This window comes from Giraffa tippelskirchi, chromosome 1, assembly GCF_054371585.1.
Source record: "Giraffa tippelskirchi isolate mGirTip1 chromosome 1, T2T-mGirTip1v1.2.pri, whole genome shotgun sequence".
Lineage (NCBI taxonomy): Eukaryota > Metazoa > Chordata > Mammalia > Artiodactyla > Giraffidae > Giraffa > Giraffa tippelskirchi.
This window is the reverse complement of record NC_137275.1, coordinates 37,999,520-38,019,458: the sequence shown is the minus strand read 5'-3', so window position 1 is coordinate 38,019,458 and position 19,939 is coordinate 37,999,520. Positions and strand designations below refer to the sequence as shown.

The following is a 19,939-nucleotide window of genomic DNA, read 5'->3' as shown; positions in this document are numbered from 1 at the left end:
CCAGGGGATCTTCCTGACCCAGGAATTGAACCGGGATCTCCTGCATTGCAGGTGGATTCTTTACCAACTGAGCTATCAGGGAAGCCTGGTTCCAAATTGGGAAAGGAGTATGTTAAGACTGTATATTATCACCTTGCTTATTTAACTCATATGCAGAGTACATGATGCAAAATGCCGAGCTGGATGAAGCATGAGCTGGAATCGAGATTGCCCGGAGAAATATCAATAACTTCAGATATACAGATGACACGACACTTATGGCAGAAAGTGAAGAAGAACTAAAGAGCTTTTTGATGAAGGTGAAAGAGGACAGTGAAAAAGCTGGCTTAAAACTCAGTATTCAAAAAACGAAGATCATGGCGTCCGGTCCTATCACTTCATGGCAAATAGATGGGGAAACAATGGAAACAGTGACTGATTTTATTTTCCTTGGCTCCAAAATCACTGTGGATGGTGACTGGAGCCATGAAGTTAAGATGCTTGCTCCTTGGAAGAAAAGCTATGACCAACGTAGACACCATATTAAAAAGCAGAGACATTACTTTGCTGATAAAGGTCCGTCTAGTCAAAGCTATGGTTTTTTCATTAGTCATGTATGGATGTGAGAGTTGGGCTATAAAGAAAGCTGAGCACTGAAGAATTGATGCTTTTGAACTGTGGTGTTGGAGAGAACTCTTGAGAGTCCCTTGGACTGCAAGGAGATCCAACCAGTCAATCCTAAAGGAGGTCAGTCCTGGGTGTTCATTGGTAGGACTGATGTTGAAGCAGAAACTCCAATACTTTGGCTGCCTGGTGTGACCAACTGACTCATTGGAAAAGACCCTGATGCTGGGAAAGATTGAAGGCAGGAGGAGAAGGGTCGACAGAGGATGAGATTGTTGGATGGTATCACCGACTTGATGCATGTGAGTTTGAGCAAGCTCCGTTGGTGATGGATAGCAAAGCCTGGTGTGCTGCAGTCCATAGGGTCACAAAAAGTTGGAGACAGCTGAGTGACTGAACTGAACTGAATATGTTCTAGCCCAGAAAATAAAGATAGTGCTTAAAACCATTAAATGTATACTTTTCATATCTTAAAATACTTTAATCTTTCCCCCTGGTGGGTAGGTTTCTTAGGATCTTAACTAAAATATCTTCATGAGATCTGAATAGAAAAGGAATCTTTAAAGTGAGGTTTCTTGCTCTGACTACAAGAAACTATTAAAAGGGAAACATGTTGAGTTTTCATTCATTTGTTCATTTTTTTAATTTAAAAATATATATTGAATAATTATTATTTGTTCAACACCACTCTAGAAAACATAAATTTAAACATAAGAGGATGCTGCAAGGATTTTAATTGTTTCATAAAATTTTATCAAGCAGAAGCTATAAAGAGTGAATTAAAAATTTAAAAAAAAGTCTTAAAATTTCTAAGATTTAAATTTAATATTGTGTGTGTGCTCAGTCACTCAGTTGTGTCCACCAGACTCCTCTGTCCGTGGAATTTTCTAGTCAAGAATACTGGAGCAGGTTGCCATTTCCTATTCCAGGGGATCTTCCTGACCCAGGGATCAAACCTGAACCTTTTGTGTTTCCTGCATTGGCAGGTGGATTTTTTTATCATTGCACCACCACAAAAATGTATATTAAGAGCATATGATTTCTTTCTGGAAGCCCATGAAATGTTTGACTCCTGGATTCCTCCCCCCAAAATCATCCGATTGAATAGATTGTAATTCTTATGTCCCCTTTAATAAAACCATGTTCAGAAGCAGATTAGAGAAAAGAGATCAAATTAAACCTATTGCTGTCCTGAGACAGAGGCCTCTCTCTACCATAAAGCTAAGAAGTAGATGCAAAAGCAGAGTTTCAAGGCCAGAGCTCAATCATGTGCCGTGCCCTGTAATAGTGTGCAGAACACCCTGCATGAACTACTAGCAATGAAAATGTCAGTAGAATGGATGACTCCCAAAGGAAAAGAGATTCTGTACCAGAAGTGGTGAGGTATAGGCTAACATAGCAGATGCCCACTGTTCAGGCATTTAGTAAGTAATTAAAAGAGGGTTGTGTGTTATTAAAATGCATTTAAGAGTTCATCACCAAGGGAATTTAATGTAAGGCTTGTCAAAGTCTTCCTGGTGTGTAAAATAATCAGGAAACTGTCAGATAAAGAGCAGAGAAATGGGAGTAATTAAAAAGAGATATTTTAGACAGAATAAATAGCAAATTAGATAAATAAATTTGAAATGCTATAAACAGAATATCTGATAAGCCGAGAAAAGTTCAGAATGGCTGCAATCTAAGGAAAAGGAAGAAAGAGAGATGAGCAGAATTGGGGAGGGGGGCAGAGGTAGAGAGGGAAAACAAAACAGACTATAGGCCAGAGTAGGAATTTTAAACTTGATCTTAAAAGTGATAGGAAATCACTTAAAGCTGGGATTAACATGATTTGAGCCATGTTTTAAAAATTATACTTTTGCTGTTGCATGTAGAATAGAAGAGGGTAGAATAAGACTTGTGGAACAGGAACCATTTAGTAGGCTGACACAGTATTTTAGGAAGTAAATGATGATGAATTGGGATATGATGATAAAGTAAAAGAGAGAGAAGTGAGAAAGTTCAAAGCTACTTAGTGGCCAGAAAGGGAACTTGGGCAGAACAAGAAAAGGGAAAACTAATTCATTCATCTGGGCTTGCCTGGTGGCTGACGGTAAAGAATCCACCTGCAATGCCAGAGACCTCGGTTCAATCCCTGGGTTGGGAAGATCCTCTGGAGGAGGGCATGGCAAGCCACTCCAGTATTCTTGCCTGGAGAATCCCCAGGGACGGAGGAGCCTGGTGGGCTATAGTCCATGAGGTCACCAAGAGTCGTACGTGACTGAGTAACTAAGCACAATTCATTCGGCTAACAATTATTGAACTACTTGCAAATTACTGACTTTTGAAATATACCAGTGAGTAAAATAAACAAAAATCCTTGACACCATCAATTACACAATTTAATGTAAAGAGAATTCTCAGTGTTCAAGCTACAAGCCCTTGAATTCAAATTAACATTAGCTGAACATATAGACAAATGTGATATCTAAATCCATCACGGGTTTGATTCACCATCATTCAAAGTCCCTAGTTCCTCAAATAAACTGGAAGATTGTAATAAAATGATGCAGCTCCTTAAGAAAAATCTTCCAGTTATTTTACATGTGGACAGTAGACTAAAGGATTCTTACTGAGAATAGAATCTTGGCCAGCCATATGGACCTGGCTACCTCAGAACTCAGAGTTAAAAGACGCTTACTCCTTGAAAGGAAGGTTATGGCCAACCTAGATAGCATATTTAAAAGCAGAGACATTACTTTGCCAACAAAAGTCCGTCTAGTCAAGGCTATGGTTTTTCCAGTGGTCATGTATGGATGTGAGAGTTGGACGGTGAAGAAAGCTGAGTGCCAAAGAATTGATGCTCTTGAACTGTGGTGTTGGAGAAGACTCTTGAGAGTCCCTTGGACTGCAAGGAGATCCAATCAATCCATCCTAAAGGAGATCAACCCTGGGTGTTCGTTGGAAGGACTAATGTTGAAGCTGAAACTCCAATACTTTGGCCACCTCATGCGAAGAGTTGACTCATTGGAAAAGACCCTAATGCTGGGTAGGATTGGGGGCAGGAGGAGAAGGGGACGACAGAGGGTGAGATGGTTGGATGGCATCACTGACTCGATGGACATGGGTTTGGGTAGACTCCGGGAGTTGGTGATGGACAGAGAGGCCTGGTGGGCTGCAATTCACGGGGTTGCAAAGAGTCGGACATGACTGAGCGACTGAACTGAACTGAACTGACTGACCTCAGAACTCATACCCCCTCAAAGACAGGAATCTGTGCTTATCTTTGTCCAGAAAGACCACTGTAATTCACTCTTTCTTTACTGTATTCCAAATGGAAACTTCTGCCATTCTCCTGCACCATTGTGTTTTGGATGTGTGAGAGTTTATAAAATTTATCATTTCTCCACAGATTACTGGACTGTGATGAGCTCCATCTGGACCCGTATAAAAGAAATGCTAATCATACTGGATGTGGAATTGGGCAGACTATTATTATCTTCCTCTGGGGACAGAATAAGTGAATTTTCAATTACATATAGGAGAGTTGCATTATGTTTAAAGAGAATATTTTTTAAATGAAGTATATAGGAAGAAAAGTTCTGGGCCCACAACAAAGTGGTACAATATAGCTGGTCTATTGTGTTTTTACCTATAGAGTGTTTCTACTCCTGATTACAAATGCTTTCTCCAGTTGATGCCAACTCCAGGTTCCAGAATGTGACAATGGTCTGAACCTGGGTATTCAGAGCACTTTCTTCCTAGGCCATACTGACTGGTCCATGGATGATCATAAAAAGAAAAACATAGAAACATAATTAGAAGAGGAAACAGGAGATTCCTGACCACATTGTTTGAACTCACAGAAATAATAATGGCAAATATCTCTAATGCTGTTCAAAAATATAAAGGCTATATCTTTCTTGATTACTGATTATTCTGTATATGGATTATTCACATGCAATGGGAAAGTACCTGAAAAATAACATGAAGATAACTATCTGTTTAATTGAATCACATCAAATTCAATTGAATATTTTAAATTGTTTCTAGGTTATGAAAGTATAATTCTCAGATAAAAAGAGAAAGGAACAAATTATATCACACAATGAAATGTGTGATAAGTAACTTTAAATTATTGATCTTCCTCCCATTGGCAGTCCCCTTAAATCTTACATCTTGTTCCTTTTTCATGCTCTCAGATCAAATTTGTAGCGAGAGTATAAGGGGAAAAGGTTCTATTTGCCAAGACTATCCCCTTTTTTTATCATATTTAGAAGACATTTTTATCAACCAGAGTTTTTTCATGGTAGATGTTTTAATCTTACCCTTACTCTTAGTGAGATATGTTGCATTGGTTCTTCTTCAATTGTAGGAGAAAGGCTTTTTTTGTCAGACATTTGAGAAAGGGACAATAAATAAAAAGTAGAAGTTATGGGTAAGAATATGAGTTGAGTTTCAGATGTATTGGGATGGCATACTATTATGATAACTAGGTATAGACATCTAGTAAATTCAGTCTGCAGACTGAAGAAATTTTTGAGTTGGAAAAACACACTTCATGGTTATCATCTTATAGATGCTAAGTAGTTGTAGACAAAGAAGTGGATGAGCCTATTCAAGGAGTATAGCTACATTAGGAAGTGAAGAATGAAGGCAAAGACCAGCTAATATTTAAATGGTACAAAAAACACAAAGAGATAAATGTAAGTGAAGACAATAAGAAAATATTTTATGAACTGGGATTAATGTAATCTGAATATGGGTCAAGTAAGAATCATTAATTTGTTTGTTCAGCAGACATTTTATTAAACCACTATTATGTGCCAAGAATTATTCTAGGTGTTGAAGAAACAGAATTGAATGAAACAGAAACTACAGCTTAAATTTGTCCATTCCTCTGTCTTCCACATACCACTACCGCAAGGGAGACTAGAGAAAGGGGCCTGATAAACTATCAAGAAGAGGTTTTAATTCATGTAAATAATATCTATCTCTAGTTCAGCATAGTTCAAGACTGATCAAGAAGAGTACTGCATTGCCACATTGGTCAGAGATAATGAAATAAAATTCATATTTAAAGACAAGATAAAAAAAATGTGAATCAAATGTTTTCTCTGCTTCTTGGGTCCCCTTCCCCTCACCCAAGTATGCATTATGTATGTGCATTATGCATTAATCAGATCTCCCCATGGTAGAAATATCTGCTCAACCATAAAGATAAATTTTTCTTCTTCAAGAACCAGCCCTGTAACTCCTTATAAGATAACATTACTTACTTATGACCTTATTAATATAACTAGTTTTATTGTGTGTACTCTGCATATTTTATAGATTATTGTTTCTTGCATTACCACATGTGTGACTGAGATTATGATCAAATGTTTGACTGAGATTCTTATAAAAATGATGACTACATGACTTGAACTGATAGACCAAATAAATAGTTCTATAAGTTCAATGATTGTAATAGTTTAACTCTAGATATAGAAAGAAACAACAGGAGGGAATCATTTCATGGACCATGACAGAGTGGTAAGACAGGCAGTCCAGAGGTTTTGGAATATTGTTAAACATGATCTTCTGTTCGTGGTTCACAGCCTTGTCATAGTGAAGGAACTTACTTAACTCAGTGAAGATATGAGCCATGCCATGCAGGGACACCCAAGACCGATGGATCGTAGTGAAGAGTTCTGACAAAACATGGTCCACTGGAAGAGGGAGTGGCAAACCACTACAGTATTCTTGAGGTGAGAAAGCCATGAATAGTATGAAAAGGCAAAAAGATGACACCAGTAGATGAGCCCCTCCAGGTTGGAAGGTGTCCAGTATGCTACTGGGGAGGAGTGGAGGGCCATTGCTAATAGCTCCAGAAAGAATGAAGCAGTGGGCCAAAGTGGAAACGATGTCCATTAGTTCACTGATTCCTAAGATGTTAATATTCACTCTTGTCATCTCCTACTTGACCAATTTACCTTGATTCATGGACCTAACATTTCAGATTCCTATGCAATATTGTTTTTTACAGCTCTGGACTTTATTTTCACCCCCAGATACATTCAGTTGTGGATATGTCTGGTGGTGAAAGTAAAGTCCAATGCTTTAATAATACAATATTGCTTAGGGACATGGAATGTTAGGTCCATGAATCAAGGTAAAATGGATATGGTCAAGCAGGAGATGGCAAGAGTGAATATCGACAACTTAGGAATCAGTGAACTAAAATGGAAAGGAATGGGACAGGATTCCCATTCATCAGTGAACTAAAATGGACAGGATCCATCTGTCTTATCTGAATGAATTTAATTCAGATGATCATTATATCTACTACTGTGTGCAAGAATCATTTAGAAGAAGTAGAATAGCCCTCATAGACAACAGAAGAGTCTGAAATGCAGTACTTGGGTGCAATCTCAAAAATGACAAAAATATTTTGGTTCGTTTCCAAGCCAAACCATTCAATTTCACAATAACCCAGATCTACGCCCCAACCACTGCTTTCAAAAAAGCAGAAGTTGACTGGTTCTATGAAGACCTACAGACCTTCTAGAATTAACAGCAACAAATACATATTTTTCATCATAGGGGATTGGAATGCAAAAGTAGATAAAGAGATACTTGGAATAACAGGCAAGTTTGGCTTTGGAAGAGAAAATGAAGCAAGAAAAGGCTAACAGAGTTTTCCAAGAGAACATGCTGGTCATAGCAAGCACCTTTTTTTCAAATACCCAAGAGACAATTGTACACATGGATATCACCAGATGGTCAATACTGAAATCATATTGATTATATTCTTTGCAGCTGAAGATGGAGAAGCTCTATACAGTCAGCAAAAACAAGACCAGGAGCTGACTGTGGCTCAGATCATGAACTCCTTATTGCCAAATTCAGACTTAAATTGAAGAAAGTAGGGGAAACCACTAGGTCATTCAGGTATGACCTGAATCAAATCCCTTATGAATACACGGTGGATGTGACTAATACATTCAAGAGATTAGATCTGGTACATACAGTGACTGAAGAACTTTGGACAGATATTCATAATATTGTACAGGAACTAGTGACCAAAACCAATCCAAAGGAAAAAAAAATGCAAGAAGTCAAAGTGGTTGTCTGTGGAAGCTTTACAAATAGATGAGAAAAGAAGAGAAGCAAAAGGCAAGGGGGGAAGGGAAAGATATACCCAACTGATTCCAGAGTTTCAGAGAATAGCAAGGACAATGCAAAGAAATAGAGAAAAGCAATAGAATGGGAAAAATAAAGATTTCTTCAAGAAAATTGGAGATATCAAGGGAACATTTCATGCAAAGATGGGCATGATAAAGGACAGAAATGTTAAGGGTGTAACAGAAGTAGAAGAGATTATGAAGAGGTGAAAGAATACACAGAACTATACAAAAAAAGTCTTAATGACCTGGGTAACCATGATGGTGTGGTCACTCACCTAGAGCTAGCATCCTGGAATGCAAAGTCTAGTGGGCGTTTAGGAAGCATTACTATGAACAAAGCTAGTGGAGGTGATGGAATCCCAGCAGAACGATTTCAAATCCTATAAGATGATGCTGTTAAAGTGCTGTACTCAATATGTCAGCAAATTTGGAAAACTCTGTAGTGGCCACAGGATTGGAAAAGGTAAGTTTTTATTCCAATCCCAAAGAAGGGCAATTCCAAAGAATGTTCAAACTATTATACAATTGTGCTCATTTTACATGCTAGCAAGATAATGCTCAAAATCTTTCAAGCTAGGTTTTAGCAGTACATGAACCAAGAACTTCCAGATGTATAAGGCAGGTTTAGAAAAGGCAGAGGAGCAAGAGATCAAACTGCCAAACCATTTGTTGAATCATAGAGAAAGCAATGAAATTCCAAAAATACATCTACTTCTGCTTCATTGACTCCATAAAGCCTTTGACTGTGTGAATCACAACAAACTGTGGAAAATTCTTAAAGAGATGGGAATACCAGACTATCTTACCTATCTCCTGAGAAACCTGTATATGAGTTAAGAAGTAACTGTTATAACTGGAGATGGAACAACAGATTGGTTCACAATTAGGAAAGGAACACGAGAAAACCGTATAGTGTTCACCCAGCTTATTTAACATCTACGCAGAGTACATCAAGCAAAATGCCAGTCTGGATGAATCACAAGCTGGAATCAAGACTGTTGGGGGAAATATCAACAACCTCAGATATGAGTATGATATCACTCTAATGGCAGAAAGTGAAGAGGAACTAAAACTATCTTTAAGGTGTACTTAGTCATATCTAACTCTTTGTGATCCCATGGACTGTAGCCCACCAGGCTCCTTTGTCCATGTGATTTCCCAGGGAAGAATACTAGAATTAGATTGATATTTCCTCCTCCATGGGATTTTCCCAACCCAAGGATCCAACTTGTGTCTCCTGTTTCTTGCATTGGCAGGCAGATTCATTATCACCAGCACCACCTCTTGATGAGGGTCAAAGAGGAGAGTGAAAAGGCTGGTACTCAACATTCAAAAGATGAAGATTATAGCATTCAGTCCCACTAATTTATGGCAAATAGAAGGGGAAAAAGTGGAAGCAGTGACAGACTTTATTTTCTTGGGCTCCAAAAAACCACTGTAGACAATCACTGCATCCATGAAGACAGAGAAGGCTGGTGTGCTGCAGTCTATGGGGTCACAAAGAGTCAGACCCAACTTAGTGACTGAACAACAAGAACAAAACAGGACCTAGTCCAGTGATAGCACATTCAGTGGTTTATCAATGAAATCCTTGTCTAACCTAGGGATGAGCATTCCTAACACTGTGGGACAAATTGGTCATGAAATGCCTTCCAAACCTTCTTTGAAATTAAAACCAAAAGGAAGAGAATTGTAAAATAAAGTAGGTTGCCCATTATTTAATACTAGAAGAAACAAGTCAGTAACCACACAGTCACTAATCTACAATACACCCTGAAAGGAGTTCATGGTGAAGATCAGAATGAGGCCTTTTGACCTCTGTTAAAACTGACTCAGATAGAATATTTTAAGGAGAAAATTTTATGAACACCCAGTTCTTGGATTTTCCCAAGAATTTACTTAGATTTACTTTATTGAATTACTTATAAAAGCATGAACTCCATTAACTAAGATATCTGTTCCGCATAAATAGTGATAACCTTCTACCAAGTTGTGTGCTTGATTGTATATTCCTTATCACCAAAATCACATATACACAAGCATACCCCTGCTTTCTTCTTTGGAACAGGTCTCAGAGATATCTGAAAGATTGTTTCCTGGGTTATAACCCTTAGGTTGTCACGAATAAAATTTTCTGTTTCTTTCTTACACTGACTAAGAATTAATTTTTTCTTTGATACATGTAAGATAAAAGATTAACTGAGAAGGCCCATTGGTTTGAAATATCTTTAAAGACCTCAAAAGAGGTAGGTGCTGTCAGTACTGTAGGAGGCACACTGGCAAAGGAGCAGTGTGACTGCTCTGGGTTCTGATGGCAAGGGGCTCACGGGATAAACAATATTTATCATTATCATTACCCTCGCTGACTTCAAACACTATAGGTAAGAATGGAATCACGTTCAGAGCACCCACAGGTGAGAGCTGACATGTGGGCTCATACCAACTGACCAGTGTCAAGAATTGACATTGCTCATGGGTAACCCAGAGCCCTGAACTCAACCTATGTCCTATGTAAGGGAGAGGCATCAAGAATTAGTGTGTCAGCACTACTCTGACCATCCAACAACATACTACAGTGGGGAAAGAAATATCGTGCTGACCAGCAGGTTCAGTCTTTTCACCAGGCTGTCCTCCTGGAAACAGGGCCCTGAGAAAACTCTGTGGGTAAATCACACAGCACCCAGGACACCTAGTCAACCCCACACTTAAAATAGAAAGTTAGAAAAGTCCCCCAAAGGAAAAACAGGGAGCATGTCCCATGAGATTCACAGTGGGAGTTCAGTATACATCATCACACAGTACTGCCACAAAACTTAAAATGTCTAGGATAACAATTTTGATCAACAAGTGGCCTGGGTCTGTGGCACTCTGCCTAGATGGCACTGCTTGCCCAGGCTGCTCCTAGCCACCAAAGTGCAACTAGGAAAAATTTAGAAAAGTACTTCAAAGCACCAGAAACTCTGAGACATCAACCTGAGCAAAAGACCCTACTTTCCATGTCTGAAGGGCATTTTGAAATGCACTTTTTAAATAATCTGTTGTTGATGGTCACTAAGTCATGTCTGACTTCTTGCAACCCCATGGACGGCAGTATGCCAGCCTTCCCTGTCCTTCACTATCTCCCGGAGTTTGCTCAAATTCATGTCCATAGAATCAGTGATGTTATCTAACCATCCCATCCTCTGCTGTCCTCTTCTCCTTTTGACTTCAATCTTTTCCAGCATTGGGGTTTTTTCCAATAAGTCAGCTCTTCACATCAGGTGGCCAAAATATTAGAGTTTCAGCATTAACATCATTAAATAATCTATTAGCCCTCAAATTCTTGCCTCAATCAAATTCAACTTCAAAGACAGTCTAAGATAGAGAGAGATTAAGGGATGATCTTTGGAGTAGGCTGGTCAGAGAAGGCAGTGGAAGAGAAGCAGATGATATCAAGTAGTCAACTGAATACCAAGAAGGTAACAGCCACAAGGTTATCAGGAGCAGAGAATTCCAGACAGAGGGAATAGACAGTGCAAAGGCCTGGGCCAGGAGTATTCAGTCACCAAGTCGTGACCCCATAGACTGCAGCATGCCAGGCCTCCCTGTCCCCTACCATCTTCCGGAGTTTGCCCAAGTTCACATCCATTGCATCAGTGATACCATCCAACAATCTCATCCTTTGTCACTCTTTTCTCCTTCTTCAACCTTTCCCAGCATCAGGGACTTTCCAATGAGTTGGCTGTTCACATCAGGTGGCCAAAGTACTGCCGCTTCAGCTTCAGCATCAGTCCTTCCAGTGAACATTCAGGACTGATTTCCCTAAAGATTGACTGGTTTGATCTCCTTGCTGTTCAAGGGATTCTCAAGAGTCTTCTCTAGCACCACAGTTCAAAAGCATCAATTCTTTCACACTCTGCCTTCTTTGTGGTCCATCTCTCACATTCATACATGAATGCTGGAAAGATCATAGCCTTGACTATATGGACTTGTGTCGGCAAAGTGTCTTTGCTTTTTAACATACTGTCTAGGTTTACCATAGCTTTCCTGCCAAGAAGCAACTGTCTTCTAATTTCCTGGCTGCAGTCAGCATCTGCAGTGATCTTAGAGTCCAAGAAGAGGAAATCTGTCACTGTTTCTATGTTTTCTTCTTTTATTTGCCATGAAGTGATGGGACTAGACACCATGATCTTAGTGTGTTTTTTTTTCTTTTTTCTTTATTTAGTTTTAAGCTGGCTCTTTCACTCTCCTCTTTCATCTTCATCAAAATGTTCTTCAGTTCCTCTTTGCTTTCTGCCATTAGAGTGGTGTCATCCATATATCTAAGGTTGTTGATATTTGTCTCAGCAGTCTTGATGCCATCCAGCCCAGCATTTCTCATGATGTATAAGTTAAATAAACAGGGTGACAATAAACAGTTTTATTGTACTCCTTTCTTAATCCTGAACCAGTTAGTTGTTCCATACAAGATTCTAACTGTTGTTTCTTGACCAGCATACAGGTTTCTCAGAAGACAGATAAGGTGATCTAGTATTCTCATCTTTTTAAGAGTTTTCCACAGTTTGTTATGATTCATGCAGTCAAAGGCTTTAGCATAGTCAATGAAACAGAGGTAGATGTTTTTCTGGAATTGCTTTGCTTTCTCTTTCTCTAAGACAGGTATGTTCATCTAAAATTAACAAAGCAAACAAAGCAACAACAGAAATGACTGCTTGTACTGACTGAAATTGGTACAAATCCCAGTTCTACCACAGGAGCTAGAGAAATAGACATATTATTTCATTTTTTAAGCTTCAGTTTGTTCTCTAGGAAAATGAAAACAATTTTTACCTTATGATACTATTGTGGGGATGCTAAGTTCTTAAATTATTTCTGGCACAAAATAAATGCTCAAAAATAATATTAATAACTTTTAACAATTAAAGCACTCTTTACTGTAATTTGTGATAATGAAATAAAGTAAATGTTGTTTCTACTTTAATATTCTCCCTCATTCTAATGGAAAATACAAAATATGTCCAATGAAAAAAATTATATAGTAATTAGTTTCTATATAGAAAACTGAATACCTAAATGCTAAGAAGATTGTATGTTAAATAACATAAGATTATAACAATGATTGTCAACTCCTGATTAAAAAAAATAATTCATCAAAACACTGAGTGCTTGAATAAATTCCCAGTTATTTACTGAAATACTGTAATTGTGTATTTATGCTAAGTCGCTCCAGTCGTGTCCGACTCTGTGCAACCCCATAGACGGCAGCTCACCAGGCTCTGCCATCCCTAGGATTCTCCAGGCAAGAATACTGGAGTGGGTTGCCATTTCTTTCTCCAGTGCATGAAAGGGAAAAGTGAAAGTGAAGTCGCTCAGTCGTGTCCGACTCTTAGCGACCCCATGGACTGTAGCCTACCAGGCTCCTCCGTCCATGGGATTTTCCAGGCAAGAGTACTGGAGTGGGGTGCCATTGCCTTCTCCGAATTGTGTATTTAAAGAAATTTAATTATCATGCTTATTCAGTACTAAATTGCTTAAAGATAAACTCATATGTATTCTGGTAAATCAATTGCTAATCATCTGACTTGTAAAGGACACATGTTGACTAGATAACTTCTTAGTCAGTTCAGGCTGTTTTAACATATTACCACAGACTGGGTGCCTTAAACAATAAACATTTATTTCTCATAGTTCTGGACAATGAGTAGTCCAAGTTCAAGGTGTTGACAGACCTCGTGTCTGGTGAGGAACTGCTTCCTGGCTTGTAGATTGATGTCTTCTAGTTGCACCCTCACTTGGCTGACAGCAGAGAGAGAGACTTTCTCATAAAATTTATAAGGGTGCAAATCTCATTCATGAGGGTAGAGACCTTATGACTTCATCTAATCCTAATTACCTCCTGAAAGTCCCACTTCCTAATACTATCACATTGGAGAATATGAATTCAATATATGAATTTTAGGTGGATAAATATGCACTCCATAACAATAATCAAGTTCATGGGATATTAAAATACATATAAAAGGTAAAAATATGCTTGTTTTGAAAAACACAATGTTATTTTTTAATAAATGCTAAGATACCTGTTGAGATAGTGACAAGTATTACAACAGTTTCTTTGAGATTGTTTGTAGTAATAAATGAATGTTGATGTTTTATTGTTGGCTAAATACAGCTTAGATGCAATAAATATGCTTCATCTGAAATACCAGTGACTAAGATACAGAATAAACAAAGCAAAAAAGAATAGAGGAGAATATATTCATATGAATAATAAGGCTAAAAACAGCCTAGTAAAATTAAAGGCCAGAAGAAATAGAGAACCAAAAGTGCTACAATACCATTATATTTAGTTATTGGGGAAGAGAGGCAAAAACTACTTATATTCATTTGGTGAGGCCAAATGATAAAGAAAATATTTTACTTATTGTAAATTTCATACTAAAATGATTTAGATAGTGGGTACACCATTTAAGCATCCCTATCAACTAAATTACCATTAAAATAAACTCTCAACAGATAAAACCTGGTTCCTACAACAAGATGATCTATCTCTTGGTTCTCTTCCCAATTCTCTGGAAGCTTATTCTTTTCACAAATACTTATTGTGAACTCTACCCTGTGCCTGACCTAGTCCAGACACGGGAGAGCCCTTATATAGTTTGGTGAAGAAATAAGCAATAAAGTAATAATCACACATAAAATAATACTATTTCTTCTCAGTCATATTTACTAGATACTTCTTATTTATATGTAAATATCTATATTTCCTGAGGCTCACTCTATCTCCCATCCAGATATTTTCAACTATTCCTCAAATTCAAATATGCATAGACCTTTGAGTGTCAAAATCATGTGTCATGTACTCAACCTCCTCTTTGAGCCACAGCTCCAATTTTCCAAATACTCCATCTGATATGACTAAAAGAGAATGTTATCTATGCTGATCGCTGGCCCGCTTTACCTCAGACACACTCAAAAGAAAAGCTTTTTCTATGTGTCTTTCATTTTTCATATGCTGTTGCTAACAAAATCTGATTTTGTATCAGAATTGCTTATTCATCCATTCATTCATTTATCAAAACTTTTTTAACCACTTAATTTATGTCAGGCTCCAGGAACAAAGAAAGATTTTTTTTTAAAAAAACATAGTTTTAAAAAGAAGGTAAGTATTTAATGCAAAAGATGATCCTTTGTAATATAGTATGAAAAATAATATGATGCAAAATCATATATCAGCACAAAGGAAGAGCCACTCTGACTGAGTGGAGTAGTCTAGAAAGAATTCCAAGGAAAAAAGGTTAATGTAGCAGTGACATGAACAAATAAGGGCTGTTTAAATGTTAAAGCAAGTTAAAAAGGGAATTTCAGCAAAGAATTATGTGGTGCATTGGCACTGATTTTGTGAGAGAACATGGCACATTCTAAGATGTTCAAATGTTTTATTATGATTCAAGTCAATAGATTAAAGTATTAGGGGAAAGATAAGAAGGAATAGTCAAGTAAGAACTAGTTAGTGCTTGAATGTCCTGAAAGCTATCAAGTAGTTATTTGATTGGTATAAACAAGATATTTGGATCAAATACGTGCATTTTGGAAAATGACCCTGACAGTATTGTGGTGAAATTCACCCAGACAGCATGACTACAAGCTTGGATGAAACATAACTTGTTAAAAACAAACTAAGGCTTATAAGCTTAGCTGGCTCTCCCAATGTCACTAATTTAGGGTTGTGTTCTAGGTTTCTCAAGACTCTAAATCTTATGCTCTCATCAACCTTGCTCTAAGTTTCCCAATAAATAAATGTCATAGCATAGTATTCTGGCTTAATCTTGTACTTTGGCAATTTTTTCACTCTACTTTGCCTCCAATTTTTCCATATTAACCTGTCACTTAGTATTTACTTAGGGTTGCTTCGCCTGTCTATTGAAGCAAAAAGGAGTTCCAGTAAAAATGGTTTTGACAGTGATTGAGTAAATATTCTTTAGTGATCTTGTTTTTGTCTCTAGCATTAGGTATGGCTCATTGGTGGTATTAATGGAGAAGTTTAAAATAACTGAAATGATATATGAACTCAATGTCCCCAACAAACTATACCTGAGGTAACAGAACAAAATACCAATGTGTTTATTAATCTATGAGTACAGAGACTAAACCTCAGGAAATAAATGGAATCTGCATTGTTATTAATGGAGTTATGAAGCTCATGCATATTAATGGAGTAGACACTGCATTAAGAGTAAGCAAGGCACTTATTATAGTGATCTCATAGCATTTATCTTAAATGTTGTAATAATTTTCTGTCCAACTTCAGTGCTTCTACTATTCCCCATTTCACTACATTGTACATATTATCGCAAGATCAGTCTTCTTGAAGCAAAGCTGACATCTGATTATTCTTTTTATGCATTTTTCAGCAATATATGTTGATCACTTATAACACATAAGGCAATATTTAGATACTATAATATATACAAATATTGTCCTGGTATCATGAATTTAAAAACATTTAATAGTTTCCTAATACCTGGAACAGCATTTTAGGATGAAACTATGTTATCAGGACTTGGGGTAGAAAATATACAATGGTCAAGCAATATGAAAATATTGGATTCAGTAAATTTTAAATGCATGTTATGCCTTTAGGTATTTAATGATGAATGCTGCATTTATTTAATAATATGTTCCAGATTTTTTGTTCAAAATTTTGTGTGCAAAAGTGTGTGTATGTGGAGTAGCTTTGGTGGTGATGGGAGAGGTAACATTCTGCAGAAATGTGTCTTTATTTTGTATCTCACACAACTTCATAAATGTTCTACAAATAGCATTGCTGAAAGAAATTTCTTCTGATGCTGGTGAAGGATAAAATAATATATTGATTAGCGCAAAGTACTGAAAAACTTATATCTCAGAATTTTTAAATGACACTGTGCAGATTCTGATAGACTAACTGAAAAATGCCTTCAGGAGATAATGAATATTCTATTTCTCATTCTAGGATTCATATCGCTCAAAAATTAACTCTAAAGCCCCAGTGTTTGACACCTACAACATGAACAAAAAAAATCAATATGACATTTTGAAAATTCAAACTGTTATTATTTAGTGCCCTAAATAAGAGCTATTTAGTTTATTCACTGATACGCAGGTACTATTCAGCACTAACAGATGAATATCAATATATTAAAACCCACAAAGTATCAGTTTAAAGACAAGATTCCAGTTTTGAAGGAAAAAGAATGATAAAGAATAGAGAATGGTGACACAGTGAAACTATCTAAAACTTTACTTTCAAAGTAAGTTCTTTAGAGAAAGGATATTTGCTGCAGGTACAAATCATGTTTTGTTAACAACCTAGGACAATAAGGACTGAAATCACATTCTTAAATACAGCATCCAAATTTTCATTATCCCCTCAAAGAATGTTTTGTTTAGTTGTTATTAATGTTCAACTTAAGAGCAAGCTGCAATGAAAATTCTATTGAGGTAGACAGAGACCTCCTGCAACTATTTTCTACTGATAAAAAGAATTGATCACACACTTCACAACCTGCATATACTCAAAAGAAGCATTGCTCAATATAAGACAAATGAGGAAAATAAGCTAGATCATTACATCAAATTCAATAAAAGCAAACTTTTGATGAGTTAAAAAAAACTATGAAACATTGAAATATGTCTTAAACAACACTGCTTATTAACAAAACACTCAAATTCTACAGATAATTTTGAGAGACATGAATAAATTTAATAAAGCAAAATGTCTTGAATCTATTTGAATACACAAAAATGTATCTTCACTCACTTGAGAAATGTAGACAGTGCACTGCTTAGTATAATGTCAGGGTATATTATGTAAACCAGCACAGTCATAGAGAAAGAGATTAACTCAATAACAAAATGCTGCTGCTGCTGCTGCTGCTAAGTCGCTTCAGTCGTGTCCGACTCTGTGCGACCCCATAGACGGCAGCCCACCAAGCTCCGCCATCCCTGGGATTCTCCAGGCAAGAATACTGGAATGGGTTGCCATTTCCTTCTCCAGTGCATGAAAGGGAAAAGTGAAAGTGAAGTCGCTCAGTCATGTCCGACTCTCAGCGACCATGGACTGTAGCCTACCAGGCTCCTCCGTCCATGGGATTTTCCAGGCAAGAGTACCGGAGTGGGGTGCCATTGCCTTCTCCGCAATAACAAAATGAGTTCCTATCAAATTAAAACTTACACTTCTTGGATAAAGGCTTGCTGTATTTTCACATACCCAATTTCTATCTATAAAGCCAAAATCATCATCAAATAAAAGAACTATATTTATTGGTGGACATGTGGCTTTGAAATTAAAAAATGCAATGATAATGATCAAAATAACAACAACAATAATAATGATGGCAAAACACAGGGCAGAATGGCAAAACTCAATACTCGTTTCAAATGGAAAAATGCCCTGCAGGTGTCATTACTGGCAAAAATCATATATTTAAACTTCCTTATAAGCATCATAATGCCATTTATAGTACAAAGCATAAACATGAGTACATACAAATTGGAGAGTTAACCTTTCTTGCCTCAAGGGAACCCACATGGCTCGAGCCCCAACATTCCCATAAATATGATCATAGTGCAATGTAATTACTGAATGGGCACATACATAGAAGCAAACAAGTGAAAGTAAAAATTGCTCAGTCAGGTGAGACTTTTTGCGACCCAATAGGCTGTAGCCTGCCAGGCTCCTCTGTCCATGGAATTCTCCAAATAATAATACTGGAGTGGGTAACCTCTCCCTTCTCCAGGGGATCTCCCGATCCAGGAATCAAATCCGGGTCTCCTGCATTGCATGAGGATTCTTTACCAGCTGAGCTACCAGAGGCAAAGAAATGCATTAATATGCATTAATGCCTGCACTGGACTCAAAAAGTACTATGCATAGACCTTTACAAGTGCTACATACTAGTCTAGAACCTTGAAAATCATCCAAGCCTTCCAAGTCTTAACATCACCATTGAATCATGGTCATACATAAACGGGGGGGGGGGGGGGGGGGCGGGCGGGCGTGCATGCGCGCGCTTTCCTGTGGCTCAAACGGTAAAGAATCTTCCCACAGTATGGGAGACCCGGGTTTGATTCCTAGGTTGGGAAGATCCCTGGAGAAGGGAATGAATACCGACTCCAGTATTCTTGCCTGGAGAATTCCATGAACAGAGGAGAATGGTGGCCTACAGTCCACGGGATCACAAAGTCAGACATGACTGAGCGACTTACACTTATTTATTTATGTGTGTATGCTGCTGCTGCTGCTGCTAAGTCGCTTCAGCTGTGTCCGACTCTGTGCGACCCCATGGATGGCAGCTCACCAGGCTCCGCCGTCCCTAGGATTCTCCAGGCAAGAATACTGGAGTGGGTTGCCATTTCCTTCTCCAGTGCATGAAAGGGAAAAGTGAAAGTGAAGTCGCTCAGTCGTGTCCGACTCTAGTTTTTGATAAAATAACAAATACTAATATATTAAAAAGCACTTCACAGAATTACTAATGTCACCATTTTCCCTTCTTCTTTCCACCCTTTGTTCTGCTTTTTTTGTTCTTTTGGTCTATTCATCTCTTAATACACATTTTTAATAATACACATTTCCTTAATGCGAGCATGTTAAGTCACTTCAGTCTTCTCTGACTCTCTGAGATCCTAAGGACAGTAGCCCACCAGGCTCCGCTGTCTATGGGATTCTTCAGGCAAGAATACTGAATTGGGTTGTCTTGCCCTCCTCCAGGGCATCTTCCCAAGGCAGGGACTGAACTGCATCTCTTATGTCTCCTACATTGGCCGGGGAGTTCTTTACCACTAGTGCCATGTGGGAAGTTCCGTTCTCTTAATGCATTTATTAATACACATGTTTTATCAATACACATGTTCAAAAATCATGGTGAGTATGGACACTACCCTGATATCCATATTACTATTTTTTTGGATTTTTCAAAGAACACACATCTCTTCCTTTTATTTAGCAGTTTTCTCATCACTATTATCCAGTCTGTTAGATCAATATACTAAAAGAATTTGGACAAAAGTAATTTTTTTAAACAATTTTTCAAAAAATTTGGAAAGCAACTTAGCGTTCTACGTTGATTGTTCACAAGGAAAACATGTGCAGTGTCATCCTAAGATCGCCTAGAAAGCTGGCTCAGTGACTGCTGAAGTCCTGTCACCAGTATGTACAGTGGCAGAGTATA

The 19,939-nt window shown here is 37.7% G+C and overlaps 1 protein-coding gene across 4 annotated transcripts in view; it reads right to left on the bottom strand.

Annotated features, from left to right (window-relative positions):
• The window catches only part of LOC145513035 (uncharacterized), a 266,458-nt gene that overhangs the window by 245,612 nt on the left and 907 nt on the right, over positions 1–19,939 (bottom strand). The window contains exon 2 of one of the 4 annotated variants that reach the window (XM_081508133.1): positions 11,871–12,396. The exons of the other annotated variants lie outside the window; for them this stretch is intronic. Coding sequence (XP_081364259.1) covers positions 12,148–12,396 — 249 coding nt within the window. The 3' untranslated portion in view covers positions 11,871–12,147. Of the gene's footprint in view, positions 1–11,870; positions 12,397–19,939 lie in introns of those variants that run through there. 4 annotated transcript variants of the gene reach the window in all.